This window comes from Rhamphochromis longiceps, linkage group LG3 (genome assembly GCF_057381845.1).
Source record: "Rhamphochromis longiceps isolate RC_006_pf linkage group LG3, R_longiceps_female_GT1.1, whole genome shotgun sequence".
Lineage (NCBI taxonomy): Eukaryota > Metazoa > Chordata > Actinopteri > Cichliformes > Cichlidae > Rhamphochromis > Rhamphochromis longiceps.
Genome location: NC_140559.1, coordinates 64,704,788 through 64,717,859, shown reverse-complemented (window position 1 = coordinate 64,717,859; position 13,072 = coordinate 64,704,788). Strand labels below are relative to the sequence as shown.

The window sequence follows — 13,072 nt, the reverse complement described above, 5'->3', positions numbered from 1 at the left end:
CGTGCACTGAAGTTTAGATCAAATAAACTAAGCTGAAACCATTAAATAACTAACCAGCCTGTGCCAGGGATCTGTGTCAGCTGATCCCTGCGACCGTGCACTAAGTTTTAGATAAAATAAACTAAGCCGAAACCATTAAATAACTAACCAGCCTGTGCCAGCGATCTGTGTCAGCTTGTCCCTGCATCCGTGCACTGAAGTTTTAGATAAAATAAATTAATATACTGTCAATTACAAGGTAGAAAGGTCTTTAATTATTCTACACTGCTCTCTAGTGTAGAAAAATTGTAAGCGTAACCTAAAACGTCATCAAAATCGCGCCGCAATCTCACACGCATGCGCAATAGTGTGGAAGGTGACAAAATTCAAACTGGGTGGCGGGTAGTTGAAGTCGGAAGACCTAGAAGAAGAAAATAAAGAGTACAATATATTTACTGTTGAGAGCTAGACCAAAGCGTTAAGAAAATGACAAGCACGTTGAAGGGAATTACTCTCAAAGGAAGCGCGGAGTTAGTAGCCGAGTTCTTTTGTAAGTATTTCTGTTATTTCGTCTTTTAGTCGCTCGTTTTCGACACGCATGCATGTAACGCTAATATGCTATTGGGCCTACATAGTGCCCGATAACATATTAGCATCAACGCAGCATGTATGCACTCACATGGCAAGCATAGCTCCAGTTGATGAAAAATAAAGTGTTTAAGCCTGATGTGTCCTATAAGCGTCAACTCACAACTTCAAACCGAATAATTTGTAAAGACTGTCTTGTTGTCTGCCCTTCTATTGAGAATCGTGAACGTACACCATACATCGTTTCTATTCTACCGAGCTAATATATTAATTGATTCCCAGTTAGTTTTCTCTCGTGTTATTCGCTTTCTTGTGTAGTTGTTTTTGTAATCTTCTGTGCCTTTCAAGTTTGAATCATATAAGCCTCTAAAGTTTACGAATACTGGAATTCCGGCGTATTTGAAGCCTTTGATTTCCCCATTGTCATTCACAGCTTTCGGCATCAACAGCATCTTGTACCAACGGGGCATCTATCCTCCAGAGACATTCACCAGAGTTACCCACTATGACCTGAGTCTCCTACTAACTACCGACCCCAAGCTGAAGAGCTATCTGACTAACGTGGTGTCTCAACTTAAAGGTATCTCAATAGTGGGCTTCCCCACTCGTGACACAACTAAGGAGAAAGTGGAATAACTGTGGAACTGAGTGAGCTAACCAACTGCGGTCTGAAGGCACTCCAGTTGTAGTTTTGGGCTTCGAGTTCTGTAGCTATATCTACAAGGCTGCTGGCTTACGGCAAGAAATCTTACTCACGGTTATTTTGGTCACTATGGAGATGCTTTTTTTTCTTCGTTTTACATATTTACTCTTAGACCTTGAAAAAAATGTGGACATATTGTACTTAAGAAAAAAAACAAAACTTCAGTCTACTTTACTTTAAGTGGATTTCCTTGAACACCAGATAGAAAAGAAAAAACGTAATTGGTGAGAACTGAGCTCACAGCTTGGTGGGGAGTGACTTTGGATTTTTATGGAGAAGGCAAAGTAAAGGCAAAATCCGTAGTGAAGTACAAAATAAGATGTTTGTGAACAATGAATGATTTTGTCAATTTATTTTGCTAATTCGGTGATCGTCTTTACTCAATAAATAGTAACTTGTTAGTTGCGATTGCTGAGTAGGGCCACGTGGTGGTGCATTCCCCCCTCCCCTTTTTGTTGCGTTGAATTAGATCAGAGTCAGAATCGGAAAGACTTTATTTATCCCCAAGGGGCAATTAACGTACAGCAGAGCAGCATGATGTTGAAGATGAACGCAGATGCCTATGAGACTCGTGCCTGAGATTTTAATTGGTATGACCTGGCATCTTATGATCAATGTTAAGTAACATACAAAGCAGCACACGTGAGTTTCCATTCCCATGTTACACAAATTTGTGTTAAGCTACTCTTAGGCTCTTGTCAGGTGAACTACAAGCTATTTCTGGTTAAAAACGCTAGATTTTTGATTTACCAATTTTTGATTTTGCCATAAATACTTATGTATGTGAATGAGGAAGGAGATCGGTGCACCCTTTTCTGTCCAAGGTGATGCCATTGTAATATTTTTTTTTTTTTTTTCCTAAATCCAATGCCCGCAACTGTTGATGGCTGCCTCCTCAGGTTTCTTCCTGTTAAAAAGAAGTTTGTTTTTTTTTTTATTCCCATCAATGCCTAGTGCTTGCTGTTCTGGGATCCTCTGATTGTTTTTCTTTTTAGGCCTGTGGGGTCTTTACTTTAAAGTATAAAGTCTCTTGAAGCAACTGTTGTGATTTTTAGTGCAATGTAAATAAAACTAAATGGAGTAAATATCTCTGGATTGTCAGTTCAAGTTTAATGTAATTCGTACCAGAATATTCATATTTTTGGGTGCATATGTCAAATCACTCAAGCTCTCAATTGTGTAAGGCTAAGAGTAGTGAAATTACAGAATACAAATCAATCATCATTTTTCTCACAGAAATTGTGATCTCTTGGATACTATATAATAATGGATTGGATTTATATAGCGCTTTTCAAGGCACCCAAAGCGCTTTACAATACCACTATTCATTCACTCTCACATTCACACACTGGTGGAGGCAGCTACGGTTGTAGCCACAGCTGCCCTGGGGCAGACTGACAGAAGCGAGGCTGCCATATCGTTGATATCCAAGAGATCAATATTTTGTATCCACAACTATTGTGGATACAAAATTCTGTGCATGTTTGTATTATGTTTTTAGGGTGTTTAACTACCTCTCACTTTGCATAACAAACTTTAATAAGTGTTGTTTGCTCTTTTGGTGTTGCAGAGTGGCTGTTTGAGTGCACTGTGCAAAAGCTGGTGTTGGTGATCACGTGTCTGGAAACCAACGAGGTGCTCGAGAGATGGCAGTTTGACATTGAGTGTGACAAGTCGGCTAAAGAGAGCAGGTCAGGACCTCTATTACCTTTTTTGTTTGTTTTGTTTTAAAGGCTCCATGCTAATGGTCATTAATTTGCTGTCTTCTAATTCCAACACCTGGCATGTTGCACTTGTACTTCCCCCACCGTCAGTTTGAGTGGAGTGATATATTATATAAATTGTTTTGAGCTTCAGGTAGCTTCAGGACAATCATCAGAGCCGAACAGGTGATGGAGAAACAGGTTCACCTTTTAGGTGACATGAATGAGTTGAAGGGAAGTTATAAGGGAAGGAAGAAATACACAGATGCATCTGTAGATTCGAGACAGAATTCACAATGTGTTTTTGGGACTTTCAGGTGTTTGGACCAATGTTTTATTTTCTGATCAAACCAGAAAGCTTTAATGAGCAGCTAGACTTGTCTCGCATTAACTGGCTGAGTTAATGCAACATCGAAGCAGCTGGAATCCATATGTGTGTGTTCATGGAGCTGCATTTTCACCTGCTGGACATCACTACCTGACAAGTTTAACTGTCTTCAAAACATTACAGAGGCCTTATTGACAGTATTTGGTTCTACATATCTGTGTGAGCAGATTTCCTCTCACATGAAGAGTGTCCTCAGGTAGCCGTCAGGTAGCTGGATGCTCGGAGCCCTGTGTCTCTGAGTGGGAGACCAGAGATCAGAGTGTATTAACAAACATGCCATATTGGCCCAGTTTATTTTTCTTATCATTGTTGCGAGGAGACCATAAATAGCATTTGTATTTTCTGTTGTACAGTTCATTTGCTGTTATGGATGAAAAGTGTCTTTTTAATTTTTTTGTTTCAAAATAGCTGAAAGCTATTCGCTGCGAACTATAAAGTGGTTCTATATAGTGTGTAACTGTTAATATAGAGCGTTATTCAATTTCTTGCTAATACAATCATATGGCACACTGACTTCTGAGGACATTTTAGATGCACTCATCATCAGAAAGGTTGCCTACCCCTGCTCTAAGGCATCTGGACAGATCTGTTTACTTACTTATTGACAGGAGTTGAATGGTGCAGACTTTGGGTTGGTTGGCTGATTTGTCAACACAGATGTGAATTTGTATGTTTGCAGTGGATTAGTTTTTTTGTTTTGGTTTTTTGCAATAAAATGACATGAAATTTGTACTTTAGAAGAGTCTTTACAACAGATTATGTAATTTGGTTAAATGAGCATCTGTCATTACACTCAACTATTGTTTGACTAATAAATAATGCATGTTAACTGAGTTCTCATGTGTCTCCCAGTGCACCCAGAGAGAAGTCCATTAAGACAATTCAGCATGAGATCCGCTCAGTTATCAGACAGATAACAGCCACTGTTACTTTCTTGCCCCTGCTGGAGACGCCATGTGAGTAATGAGACTTTTGACATTTGAGCCTTTGATGTGGTGGTTGGGTAATAATTTCAACTCCTCCCCTCAGGTGCTTTTGACCTCTTGGTTTATACAGACAAGGACCTGGTGGTTCCAGATAAATGGGAAGAATCAGGGCCGCAGACCATTGACCAGCCAGAGGAGGTGCGTTTGCATTCCTTCACCACTTCGATCCACAAGGTGAACAGCATGGTGGCGTACAAGAAGACTGAGTCAGCTTAAACTTCTAAACCACATGAGCTGTTACAGCACCGACCACTGATTCTCATAGAAACCAGTAGATCTAACACTGCCGTGTCTTTGTTCACTGCCTGTGCGTGACTGGACAACGAGGACCTGTTTTCCTTTGAGCTTCACTGTGTCTTATTTGTCAATATGATAAGGACATGAAGGAAATGTGTTCTTTCTACATTGATGTAAATATTTCTGCCACGTGGCATTTGTCTGTAGAAAACAACTGTCTTTTCTTTAGTCTTTTGCTTTCTTTCATTCTTTCAGTCTGTTTTAGAAGATAGTGGTATATATATGTTGAACTTTTATAAAATGACATAAATAAATGCATTTTGCTTTTTCCCAAAGAAGTGATTCTGTGGTTTTCTTTTGTTCAGGAGGTGCCAAGGTTTTTCATCGTGTTATTTATTTTGGAGCATTATATAAAAGATATCACATGGTTTTTGGAGCCTTGAGACGATGCCGTCTTGGGGTGCATTTCAATAGTATAAGCTGACCTTTTCATCAAGGTCAAGAAAGAGAAGTTAGTTTGGAATGCACTCTTTTAGTAACGTGTTTTAATAACTGGAAAGCACACTGACATCCATCCATCCATTCATTGCTTGTTTAGTACATTTGAGAAATTATAGACAGCACACAGGAGACATAGTAAATAAGTATTATTTAATGGGACATACTATTCACTTCGCTCACAGTGTTGAAAGGTGTCGACAGTTGCAGATGTGTAACACCATCATAGTACCGTATCAGCATATTACATTTTGCAAAAGAAAACCCACAATTCTCTTACCTAAAAAAATCCATCCATCTGTCGTGTAATGCCCTCTCATATACATGCAAAAGAAAAAACTGACAACCAAGCAGTGAGGGTTTTTTTTTTTTTTTTTTTTTTTTTTTTTTTCCTCCAGAGAGCACAGAGGCTAAGCTACAGGCACAAGTAAAATAGTCCTGGAGACTTATTCAATGTACAAATGACAACCACGGACACAAATTAACTTTCTGAGCATGTACATCTACAAAAGTGCTTGAGTTTAAATGAGTCTGTCATGTCCATTAGTAAGCTGTTCATTAAATGCACCTATGTGGCTCCTCATCAACAGTTTATTGGCTGGACAATTAACTGTTTTACCAGTTCTGCTGATTCAGCAGTTTCATTTACCAAAACATTTCAGAACTTTTTCTTTTCTGCATAAAAAAAAAGAAGTTCTGAAGGGTAACAGTAGCATCCTTCAAAACTAGATATTAACAAACATTCTAGGTGTAGAGAAAAATGTCATAGTAATGTTGCATTTTCTATTTATTCCTAGTGTGGACATGCTGAAATCACTTTTATTGAGGAGTAATTGTTCCCTCTTGCAGGATCAGCAAAAACCTGCATTTCACAAGGTCCAAAGGTACCAGATTGTTCTTTTAAATGTGTTGGTGATGACACCTCGCCTCTGACTACAGACTGAAAACCTCTGCCTCTAAAGGGTGGACAGCAGTGAACCCAAACACATCAAAACGCTGAAACACTTAATATCTTATCTAATGAAAAAGTTGCTCCTGGATACATTCTGGGTTACACACTGAAATTTTCTGCCAAATTCTGTTGTTTAGTCAGTCTTTGTAGTGCAACAGAAACTGCTCTAAATGTTAAAGAATCCTTTTTGCCCCCTTGTAGCAAATATCTTGTTTGAACAGATTTTTACATTTACCCATCAGAGAATCAGGTTTACAGAAATAGAAATTATACACCGTCACAATGTATCAGAGCTAGATGCCACCCTCGGTGAGTAAATCATACTTTATATTCTGTAGATATTACTCCGTCGTTCAGTTTGTAAAATTGGTATGCATAAACAGCATTACTGGACATGGATAAATAAAAATAAGTGGTTCTGTAAAACTGAATTGTCTACTTTATCGCAACAAGGCAGTGGCAACATCTAGATCCATTTTCCTTTGAAATCACAGATCTAATCTTTGGCTCTTCCTACAGCTGGAAAAATAGAAAATCTAAATTCCAAATAACACAATACAGTACATTTCCAAATGTCATCAGAAGAAGCAGTTGTTCCTAAGAAAGGGCCTAAAAAAAAAGACGGGATTTTTTTTCCACATATGAAAACATTTTCTAGATAATTGTGTGCTTTGACAAAAGAATGACCTTACAATATAGACTCTAATAAATATATAAAACAAAAATAAATATGCAATAGTTAAGACAGTGAATAAAATGTACGAAAGACTCAAACCCACGTCGTGTGTGTGTGTGTGCCGTGAAGACATATAACAAGTCTATAAGATTATTGTGACACTAGTATACTACTAAGTATATAGTAGTTGCATTGTTTTCATCCCACTAGAATGGTGCTAATGGTGCTAAAGCTCCATGAACACTGGAAGCGACATACTGAATACAGACCATTCAAAGTGAATCACATCCCACAACTTCAAGTGATTACAGATGAAATAACCACAGGCAAATTCTTTGAATGTTCAGGCAGAGTAGAAAAGTGCTAAATAAGAATCAGTCCGTTTACCATTTCCTATTTGCTAAGGGAAGTTTTTTTTTTTTTTTTTTAACCGAAGCAACTACCAATAGGAATAAAGAATACATATGAACTGGAAGTAAATATGTAGAGCTTCCAGTGTATGCAGCTTAACCATTCAGTGTTCCCTAAAGTTCACTACCTTTCACAGATAGTGTAGGTGAGACCATCAATATGAAAGCCACTCTATGCAAAAATAACAATGTCTATGGTAATAAATATAGCTTAGTGCTGACTTTGTTATTATCTCTGGTGAGTGAGAAAAAATGGTGGTGACAGGATAAAATGACCATGATTTCTTGTTATGGACACATTTCATTCCTTTCTGTTCATGGTAGGGCTTAGCTGTAAAACTAGCATACAACTTTTTAACGAATGTTTGATAGTGGGGGTGGAAAGGTACAACTTTGATGTTATTTCATAGTTTATCTATTTTTATCTGTTGTGAAAAGTACTCACAAGAATTACTGATACTCCGGGAGACAGGAAAAGTGCTGACAAGTCTATGCAGATTACCAACAAGTCAACTCACTGACTTGTAGATGTTTTTACAGTTGTTTTTCTATCTTACTTTATTTTTTAACTTGTACTCATTGGCATGGCTATGCATGATCGTTTGTAATTTTCCTATATCTGAGCAAACGCTTTGCCGGGTGAGTAAACTCCAGATTACAACAAGGAAAAGAAAGACAAGCTGTGAAACCTGACTGCGGCACCTCAACCGTAATAGATTAAGTCTTAAAGTATTAAGACTGCTCAAGGCAGGTGACCTCTTCTATTATCAGACCATAGCTAGTGTTTTATTTCATGATAGGAAAATTACTTTTCTACCTCACTGTCAGTCCACACAATACGCTATTAGATAATTTTAATGAGACTAGGTTGAAAATGTAGAACTCTGGAAATCTGAGTTGGATGAAAACCAAACTGGTGTTTGGATCACACCAAGCCGTTGACAAGCCCCTTCTCACACTCCTCGGCTAAACACTTCCACTGCTGCCGGTTTTTCTGACATCCTTCCAACAACGGGGAGCAATACTCCGATAAGCCAGCCAAGGTCTGTGACAGTGATAAAGACAATTCAGCATGGGAAATCAGAGGCAGAACTGAATGCAGGAAGAATTGCTATTCATCAGCTACACTGGTCAGCAAAAATAGCAAGGGCTGAATTACCTCATACAACTGAATGCAAATGGCATCAATGAAGGACACCTGCATGCTTGGTATCTTATCCCTTTTCTCACGATTCATCAGGTCCTGTGAAAGGATTGAAAAAATGAGATGTAAACTTTATATAAGTTAACTGTTTATCCCCAAAACAGACAAATCTATGAGAAAATGTGTATATATATATATATATATATATATATATATATATATATATATATATATATATATATATATATATATACATATATATATATATATGTGTGTGTACACATACACATACACATACACATACATACATATATATATTGCTATATATAGCTATCTCTCACTCTCTCTATATCTATATATAGATAGATATAGAGAGAATATATATAGAGCGAGGGAGAGAGAGATTACCACAAAATATGACAATTAGTTAAATTTATAATGTGTGTCCAACATCATTTTACAAACAAAATAACTGAGACAAGATAAGACACAGGTATTTATAGTCATGTAAAAAAGAAATTTGTCACATAAATGCACCGTCTGTGAAGAATGAGTACCCTCCCACTGCTTCAATAGGAATTAAAAAGGTAATTAAAAGAGTGAGTAGAGGCCAGGTGCTGCTTATCAAATGCAATTGATTAACTAATCATGACTGTAAATGCAAATGTTTGTTTAAATAGTGTCAAATAACAATAACAGTGATCCCTGGGCACTTCATACTGTAGGACAAAGATCTTCCAATACAGACTGCATAAAGTCCTAAGAAAACATTCTTTTCACATGGCTGTAACATCAGCACAGTTCTTGAAAATGTGTTGTGATACTTCATGATTTGAAAGGGAATATATTTAAATGCAGTAGGATGAAATACCAGAGGATTCAGAACAGATTCCCGGGCACTCGATGGCAAATGTTGCACTGTTGAGAAGGATTTATCCAATATCATTCAAATGAACCCTGAAATTACTTACAATTGGTTCAATGTTCAGCTCTTGCCTCTCCTTATCCCCCTGCTCGAAAAACTCAGTGGCCACCAGCTCTGCTATCTGCATCAGAAACCAAATGCAGAAACATTGAAACATTTTATGAGCTTTTAGTTCTTAAAAGGCAAATTTTATAACACTAAATGTAAAACCAAAGATAGAAGCAAAGTAAGCTTTTACGATGGGGTGGCTGTAGCTCAGGAGTTAGAGCAGGGCATCTACTAATTGGAACGTTGGTGATTGGATCCCTAGCTGCTCTAGTCTGTGAGCCAAAGTATCCTTAGGCAAAATAGCGAATGCAAAGCTGCTCTCTGATATGTTCATTGGAGTGTAAATGTGTATGAATGAAATAGAAAGTAAAGAAAAAGTGCTTGTGTGAAGGGATGAATGACCGTTTTTGAATACTGTATTTATATAGCGCTTATATATATATATATATATATATATATATATATATATATATATATATATATATATATATATATATATATACATATACATATATATATATACACAGGTCTATAAGAATCAATCCATTTATAATTTGCTCTGAAAGCATCAATTTTAAATCCTCATTTATTGTTGGACAGAAGACTAAGTTGGGTGAATTGTATACTATGCAAGTCATAGTGTCATTGCAACCTTGGAAACTTTGTGGCATATTGTGGCAGTTTGAGTAATAAGAAAGAGGTCTCCTACATGGAAATAACAAAATGCTTATACTGCTGCTGGAGGCAGCATCGTTAGAACATTAATCTTGAGGAAATGACTGGGAATGACCCAGACAGACTGACAGCCTGTGTGACAGCTGGAAGGAAGAAGGAAAATGAAACAAGTGAATAGCAAGAGCTCTCCCAAAAGCGCCACACAAAGTTAGTGTTCTCAAGTTTTTAACAAAGAGATAAAGAAGATCAATCAACATCACTCTGTGTGAACGTGTTGCTGAAGCCGTCTTCAGCTCTTGATTGAGTCGGTGGTGCTGCAAGGAACGTAAGTACTATGATGCAGTTGTTAATTGTTGAGACTAAGAAGCTTTGCCTTTACTTCCTCCATGATCTATGAAAATATTTTAGCAGTGCTTATGGAGGTTACTTTCACAAACTCATATCATTTCTTTAACCCTTTCATGCATGAATCACGACAACCTCAATCAGGATTATACTTTATTGTTAAAGTATTTTTGTTTAGGCATGAAAAAAAGATTTTTGAAATACATTTTTTTAAACAGGTACTTTTTAAATAGTTTTTTACTTGTCCACTTAGGTGAACAACATCACTTTTGGAGTGTGTGGCAGAGTATGGAGTGACACATCAGTGTCCAATGTAGTGGTTTATGTGCAAATATACCATCAACACTGACACTTATTTAAGGTCTTCAAAATCAAAAGTGGAAACCAACCAGAATGTATTTCTTAAGTAAAAAACATGGCATGATATTAAAGAATGCTATATTTGTAAATCGTGGTGACTTTACTGCATTTTTTAAATACAACTTTTTCGTTATGATATTTTATGTTGTTAAGTCTCAGTGATAACCTTAAATGATTATAATGACTTTACCTGACTGAAAAAAGTATGACTGGAAGTTTCAGATTTAGAGCTAGTCTAAAAAACAAAAACAATATGGCAGATCAGCCTAAATGCTAGGAAAACACCATTAGAATCAGTCCAGAATCCAAAACCATTGGGTGACGTCACAGTGAATATGTTAATCTTTATATAAAGTCTATGGATGGAGGCTGTGAAAGTAAAACAGACCAGGGAAGGAGGGGTATGGGTTTAGCGCAATCTGTTAATGAGGAGCAGGTGATTTGCCAGAGTGTGTGTAAGCCAGGGAACGTATGTACTTGTTTGCTGCCCTGAATGGTTTTTTTTAGAGTTGTCATCTGAGGACAGGGCCCAGCTGTTTTTATTAACAAGCTCTCATTTATCAGCACTCTCATACACACACACAGAATGTTTATCTGTATAACAATTCCTCTGGGCCTGAGTTTCCTAACAAGACACAGACTAATGAAGGTCACTGGGGGACAGCAGGGACACTACAGCATTGAATATAGTGCACGCTCACGTGCGTGTGTGTGTGTAGTAGGTCAGTGATTAAGAAAAAAAGAGAAAACAAGGAGGAGCTCTGAAAGGTAATTAGAGTAAGAAATTGTAGGATCAGATATGAATAACAAAGAATACATTTTAAGGCACGTTGCACCTCAGGTCACAGTCAGCAGGGCTCTATTCCAGGAAGCTTGTTATATAATATAATATAATATAATATAATATAATATAATATAATATAATATAATATAATATAATATAATATAATATAATTTTTTTTTTTTTATGGTGTCTGCTGTTATCATTTACCCAACTTGAATTTTCATAAGATGAAGCTGGAATTCTGTTTCTTTATGTTTGATTTGTTAAATGTAATGATTCAATTGAGACAAAATGCAGGTGACAGAAACTGAAGATAAAACCTGAAGATCCACCCTCGAATCAGCTTTTATGAGTCTGATTATTTTCTTGTTCCAATAATTAATCAGTAAAAATGTAAGAAATGTGTTCCTTCCATCCTTTGACAGAATTGTACTTACTGAATGAAAGTGCTCCATGAGATTTAGAGAAAAACTCTGCTTTAATGTTGCCCAGTTTAACCATTTATACTGATATAAAGCTTTCAGCTTCCAGGCCTGGATTTCTACATTTAAGATAAAACTTGAAACTTTTCTTTTTGATAAAGCTCATAGTTAAGTATGGATCAGGTGACCCTGAATCCTCAGTTAGTTACACTTCAATAGGTCTAGGCTGCTGGGAGTTTCTCGTGATGTACTTCCTGTTTCTTCTTTACTCACCTTTTTAGATTTCATTTCATTTAATCATTAGTTATTATTACAGTTTTTACCGAATGCCTAAACACTAACTGTGAATCCTGTAGCACAATCTCTAAAACTATTCAGACTTATAGCAAAACCACTCACTGAGTTTGCAAAACTAAAAGCACAAAAACTGCTTTGCACTCAGTTTGCAATTTTGTAACACACACTTTGCAAGACTGTAGGCACAATTCACTGCACAACACTCAATTTCCAAATTTCCAACACACTCCTAGCAAAAGTATACACATGTATGGCTATCATTAACACTAATTTGCCAACTGTCTGGCACACTTTCACATGTGAAAACTTTCTTAGATAATTCGTTCACTTTGCAATCAGCCTAAGCACTATAATACAGGTAAGCTGTGTGTGCGGAGTACAATGGTGGGAGCAGAAAGAGTGAGAAGTAGAGGAGGCCGAGGAAGAGGACGTGGAGGTGAAGAAGTAGGATGAAGAGGACGACAAGGACAAGGAGGAGCAAGAGGAAGACGAGGAGGGGGCAGAGGAAGCATGTTCACTGCAGACCACGTAACCCATATAGTCATTATGGCGATTGCAAATAATCCTATACTTGGAAATAAACACTTGTGTTTGTTTTGATGTGTTTGACTAAACACCAGTACTTGAAGTTTGGATCCCTCCATGCTTATGGATCTATGACAGAAGTATGAGCTCAAACTGACATAGCCTACCTTGTGCACAGGGAAGGCAAACGCCAGATGTGTTTTGTATTCATACCATCGGTGTGCAGTTGGCGCATTGTGTGCTTAGTAGATGATGGCTTGTGTGTACTGTTTGATACGGAAACACCATTTTTACGAAGGTGTGAAGAGTTAATCTAGCTGTGTTTGCTTTTGCAAGAGAACTACAATGTTTTGATGATTGGGTGACAGGTTTTCTTATTTGTGTGAAGAGTTTTGCAAAATTAGCCAATAGTTACAAAAAATGTGCT

At 37.2% G+C, this 13,072-nt stretch overlaps 2 protein-coding genes across 4 annotated transcripts in view; one reads left to right on the top strand and one right to left on the bottom strand.

The window, feature by feature from the left end:
* The first annotated feature begins 350 nt into the window (after positions 1-350).
* mad2l1 (MAD2 mitotic arrest deficient-like 1 (yeast)) lies at positions 351-4,922 on the top strand. The gene is made up of 5 exons (XM_085400715.1): positions 351-529; positions 1,001-1,147; positions 2,841-2,961; positions 4,214-4,317; positions 4,391-4,922. Exons 1-5 carry the CDS (start codon positions 466-468, stop codon positions 4,561-4,563), a joined length of 609 nt encoding a protein of 202 aa, XP_085256841.1. The 5' UTR covers positions 351-465; the 3' UTR covers positions 4,564-4,922.
* A 294-nt stretch (positions 4,923-5,216) lies between these two features.
* pde5ab (phosphodiesterase 5A, cGMP-specific, b) overlaps positions 5,217-13,072 on the bottom strand; it is a 72,491-nt gene continuing 64,635 nt past the window's right edge. For 2 of the 3 annotated variants that reach the window (XM_085400712.1, XM_085400713.1), the window contains exons 20-22: positions 9,236-9,310; positions 8,280-8,363; positions 5,217-8,165 (exon numbers count right to left, since the gene is read on the bottom strand). In XM_085400712.1, the coding sequence (XP_085256838.1) occupies positions 8,046-8,165; positions 8,280-8,363; positions 9,236-9,310 (279 nt within the window). In that variant the 3' untranslated portion in view covers positions 5,217-8,045. The remainder of the gene's footprint in view (positions 8,166-8,279; positions 8,364-9,235; positions 9,311-13,072) is intronic. The other variant, XM_085400714.1, reaches the window with a different exon arrangement.

What these genes read in the sequence shown, in the direction of transcription:
- mad2l1 (XM_085400715.1), top strand. Translation starts at nt 466, where the DNA reads ATGACAAGCACGTTGAAGGGAATTACTCTCAAAGGAAGCGCGGAGTTA. An exon ending in CGTGGTGTCTCAACTTAAAG is followed by an intron (nt 1,148 to 2,840) that starts GTATCTCAATAG and finishes TTGGTGTTGCAG; the next exon opens with AGTGGCTGTTTGAGTGCACT. An exon ending in GCCCCTGCTGGAGACGCCAT is followed by an intron (nt 4,318 to 4,390) that starts GTGAGTAATGAG and finishes TCCTCCCCTCAG; the next exon opens with GTGCTTTTGACCTCTTGGTT.